Consider the following 4,804-nt stretch of genomic DNA (forward strand, 5'->3'; position numbering starts at 1 on the left):
AAAAAAATCCACATCACTAAGTTTAAAGAGGGTAGGGCTTTAAGACAAAAAATACAGTTGGTAGTATGATATATTTATTCCCCTCAAAAATTTTCTCATCATATGTTTCTTAGGGCCACTGCTGCTGCTAAGTAGCTTCAATCATGTCTGACTCTGTGCGACCCCATAGACGGCAGCCCACCAGGCTCCACTGTCCCTGAGATTCTCCAGGCAAGATCACTGGAGTGGGTTACCATTTCCTTCTCCAATGCAGGAAAGTGAAAAGTGAAAGTGAAGTCGTTCAGTCGTGTCCGACTCTTCGTGACCCCATGGTCTGCAGCCTACCAGGCTCCTCCATCCACGGGATTTTCCAGGCAAGATTACTGGAGTGGGGTGCCATTGTCTTTTCCCTCTTAGGGCCACTAAGTTTCTTTATTCACCCTGAGCTGACAAGACCAAAATTTCATGACCTCTTGCCTCGATTACTATGATATTCCATGCATTGGTCATCCTGTTTCCTGCGGCATCTAAGACATCAGTCTGTTAGATGGGTGAGCATGAACAACTAGAACATTTGAGGGAATAAATTTACCAATAATCTTTTTATCATTACCAAGAGTTTGTGACTATATAATAAATGTAATTCTTCTTTTGTATGCTGAGCTGAAGCTCCATTGCCAACCTTAGAGATATTTCTCCACATATTAGATTTTTTAAGATGTACGTGAAGGTTATGTTTTTCTTTTTATTAAAGCCTCTCATATGGCCTTTTGTCATATTCAGAGTATAGTCCAAAATACTTTTATGCTTTATAAAACTCTTCGTTATCCAACCTCTGACCTCACGTCCTACCTCTGTCTACCACATCCACTCTGCTGCGTGAGTCAGGTTGACGTCCTCATGGTTCATGAGCAAAGCAAGCTAATAGGTGTGTTTGCCTTCTCTGCTTCCTCTGATGGAACATTCATCTCCAATAGCCTTGTGTGGTTTATCACTTCACCCCATTTAGGTCCCTACTTAAATGTCACTTTTTCTACATAGATTTCTCTGCCATCTTATCTAAAGTAGCAGGTAGTGGTCTATGTAGGAAGAAAATGAGTAAAACTGGGTGCTGAGATAAAGACTTTCTCAGTCTGTGAGGAGATCCTGCTCGGTTGGAAAGTAAGGTGATATTTAAGCTGAGAACAGACTGACAAGGAGGAGTTAGCTTTGCGAAGATATTTTATAGATACTGTTCGAACAGAGGATAGACTGGAAAATAGGCCACTGCCTTAGGTTTTGACACCAGTGAGCTTTTCTCCCTATATTAATTCTATCTAAAATGTTCCTCTTTCAGGCTTGTCCATGTGTTACCTGACTTTGAAAATCCAACTTAAATGTCACCTCTTATCTGAAGACTTTCACAGCCTTTTCTATGAAAGGTCTGTACTCCCTGGGCTTCTATGTCTAATGTTTAGTCAGGTGCACAGTGTTTAAATGGGATATATGTCTGACAAAGCTCTGTAGAAGCTGGTGTGGCTCTCACTTTTGTTAATCAAAGGTGGATTTATTTACATGTTTCATTTGAAACAGAATTATTTTCTTTGGCTAAAATATTATGCTACATCTTCATATATAATTAAAGATAAGTTATTAAATAAATTTAAGAAGGTTCAAGAATGTTCTGACTTATTCTGAGACAACATCTGTATTTCTGTGTGTGTGTGTGTGTGTGTGTGAATGTCTGTGTACATGCTTGTGAATAGAGAGATTTCATAAAGTCTCAAAATATAGACAACTATACACAGTATCATTGGATATTATGGTACAGACTGTAAATAATTAAAATATTATCTATATTTCAAGATTATGTGGGCACTTTATATATAATTTGCTTTGAAAAAATGCATATATGTGTGAGTGTTTAGGAGAGTGTGTGTGTTTATGTGTATGTGTGTGTGTGTGTGCACGTGTGCAAACAGGCATACTCTCTCTCTGGCTTTGCTAATATCCTGAACTTAGTCTGATGTTGGGGAATCTAACAAGACAGATGTTGATAGATATACAAAGAAAACAAAGATTCAGGGCAAAGCAATCAGAAGGAAATTACTGTGAGATAATAAGTAAAACAGCCAAACAGTGTTTTTAGTGTTTGATGATAGCAACCTTCCAGATGAAGAATGATTAAGATTGAAATTTAAGCATTTCAGATACATGCAAAGACTGAAAAGCCTATTGCAAAAAAAATAAGAGGAACATGAGTACAGGATGTGGTAAAATTCAGCTCATATATTGTGAATGAAGAACAGCACAAAATACAAAATTTGTACTGCACTTAAGATGGTAGGAAAATTCAGAGCAGACCAGTATAGAGACATTTTCTCATAGAATACTAATTTCAGTCTTTTCAGTTTCTTAAAGAGGTAGTACTAGGATTCTGTCAAAAAATTCCTGCATATACCATTTTATATCATTATATCTATTCATTCTTAAATTTACATACTGTAGTATTAAAGTCTTATCTAGTGTTTAGGTTGAACCACTAAACATGTAATGAAGAGAAAGATGAATCTTATTATTGATAAAAACCATTCTTTACTATCTGCAAACTTTATAGTAACTGTAACTCCAGGTCGGGACTTGGAAACGTTATTTATTGAAATGTCATTTATTGAAACGTTATTTATTCATTTGGACTTTTTACATGAAAATTCTTGTTTTCTAGGGCTCTTAATTGAGAACGTCTGGATTCCAATTTACTTTCAATCTTTGTGACACTATTCAAATGATTTATGTTTCCTAAGTTTTACTTTCCTAATAATTGAAGGATAACTATCCAAAGTATCTAAAATGTTACGATGTGTTTGTGAGGATCAAATATGATAAATGATATAAAGTATTTGTCTCAGTACATGGCACATATCAAATTTTCAAAAATATCATTATCGAGTATTAACATATGTAAAATGAGTTTGTATTTTTAGTCAGAAAGAAAATATAAATCAATATGTTCATTAAACTTTTAATACCAACTAATTCTTTTTTAATTTTTTATTTTTATTTTTTTATTTTTTTTTTTTTTTTGAACTTGGGATAAGAATATATTTTATTTTCTCATAGAAGTTCTACCAAAAATATACTTTTTTCTTAACTTAAAAATACGGCTTTGGAAAGCAAAATTCGAGTTGTTACAATTTGTTACATGTTTTACAAACAACTATGAAAGGAAAGAGGTCAACAGAATGGACTCAATTATTAAATATAAAGGTGTTCATTTTACAAGCTTGACCTTGTCCTTTAACAACTTCAGGGTGGGGTTCTTGCTGATTTTCTTGTTGAAGATGACCAGGAGTTCCTCTTCAGATTTGTGATGTTCATTTGTCACTGCATAATACTGAGCTAAAACCTTTTTCCTTAGCTTCTTGATTGTTATTTCATTGTCTGGGGCCTGTTTCAGAACTGCTTTAATAGTTCCCTTCCAGTTGAATTTACCTTTTGCAGGAGCCTCATGGTTTTCCGGTTCTCCATCCTCAGAATTTTCTGGGGGCTTAATCTTTTTCTTCTTAGAATTTGCTTCAACTTCTGAGTGCTTGTGCTTTCTTTTCCCTGGACCGGCGTCTGCCTGCTCCCCCACCTCGGCGCCTCCATCCACCGCCCCATCCTGGGCGCGCTCGGCCTTGCTCTTCTTCCTCTGGCTCTTCGTCCCTGAGGAGCCGTCGGCTGCCTCCTGCTCGGCCTCCTGTGCTGCTTTGCGCTTTTTAGGCTTCTGACTCTTTGTGTTCTCCTGGTGGTTTTCTAGTCTTAGTTCTTTCTTTTCTTTTTTCGTATTCTTCTGCCGTTCTGCCTTCCTTTCTCTCTTATTCTTCTTGGCCTCTGCTGGCTCTTCAGTGCTGCTGTTTGCTTTGGAGGACGGGACGTCGGCATTGTTCTCTGCACACGGCTTGGTCACTGACTCTGGCGGCTGCTGATCTGGCCCCTTACCAACAGGTTCACTGCTGGAAGCTTCGGAAAAGATATTCCACACCTGCTCCAGGATAGATTCATTATGAACTTTTAAACTGTTCTTCATCCAATTCTGAAATTTTGCCCTTTTCCTGGGAACGTTGTCAAAACCACTAATTTGCTCTAATAGTTCCCTCACTTTGGGGCTGACATTGGGTCTTTTTATTAATTCATGAATTTTCTGAATCCAAGCCTGCTGTTTAACATCGCCTTTGTGGGTTTTACCTTCATACCCTTTGCCACCATACTTCTGATCTTCACTTATGCATTTCACATGGTTTTTATAGTCATCGCCCCAGAAGTCTTTGCCACAGTCGATGCAGGAAAGACATTCGCAGTTTCGGCAAAGAGCCACGTGCTTCTCCACTTGTACCTTCTTCACTGATTCACCACATGCATTGCATGTAAAAAATACCATTTTTAGCTAAATGATTAAATATTTTTTTTTACCCAAGATGGGTTTTAAGCCCTGTCCTCTCAGCCAGCGCCCGCCAACGGTTTCAACCCGCCGAGAAAGGAGCACGTGGAATCGCGGTTTCCCGCAAGGCTCTATAACCTGCACCTCCCTCCAGGGCTTCCGCGCGCAGAATTCGCTTCGGAGGCGCCCCGCGCGCCTGCGCGCCGCGACCACCCTTTTTTAATTTTTTAAATTTTATTATTATTATTTTTTACTCTACAATATTGTATTGGTTTTGCCATACATCAACATGCATCTGCCACAGGTGTACACGTGTTCCCCATCCTGAACCCCCTCCCACCTCCTTCCGCATACCATCCCTCTGGGTCATCCCAGTGCACCAGCCCCAAGCTTCCTGTATCCTGCATTGAACCTGGACTGATAATT

General features: G+C 38.6%; 1 protein-coding gene across 1 annotated transcript; it reads right to left on the reverse strand.

Moving 5' to 3' along the window:
* Positions 1-3,046: 3,046 nt before the first annotated feature.
* On the reverse strand, positions 3,047-4,583 carry LOC104992817 (cell growth-regulating nucleolar protein-like). Its single transcript, XM_010845805.1, has one exon. The coding sequence runs from the start codon at positions 4,376-4,378 to the stop codon at positions 3,230-3,232; it is 1,149 nt and encodes a 382-aa protein (XP_010844107.1). The 5' UTR covers positions 4,379-4,583; the 3' UTR covers positions 3,047-3,229.
* Positions 4,584-4,804: the final 221 nt, after the last annotated feature.

This window comes from Bison bison, unplaced genomic scaffold (assembly GCF_000754665.1).
Source record: "Bison bison bison isolate TAMUID 2011002044 unplaced genomic scaffold, Bison_UMD1.0 scf7180017864224, whole genome shotgun sequence".
Lineage (NCBI taxonomy): Eukaryota > Metazoa > Chordata > Mammalia > Artiodactyla > Bovidae > Bison > Bison bison.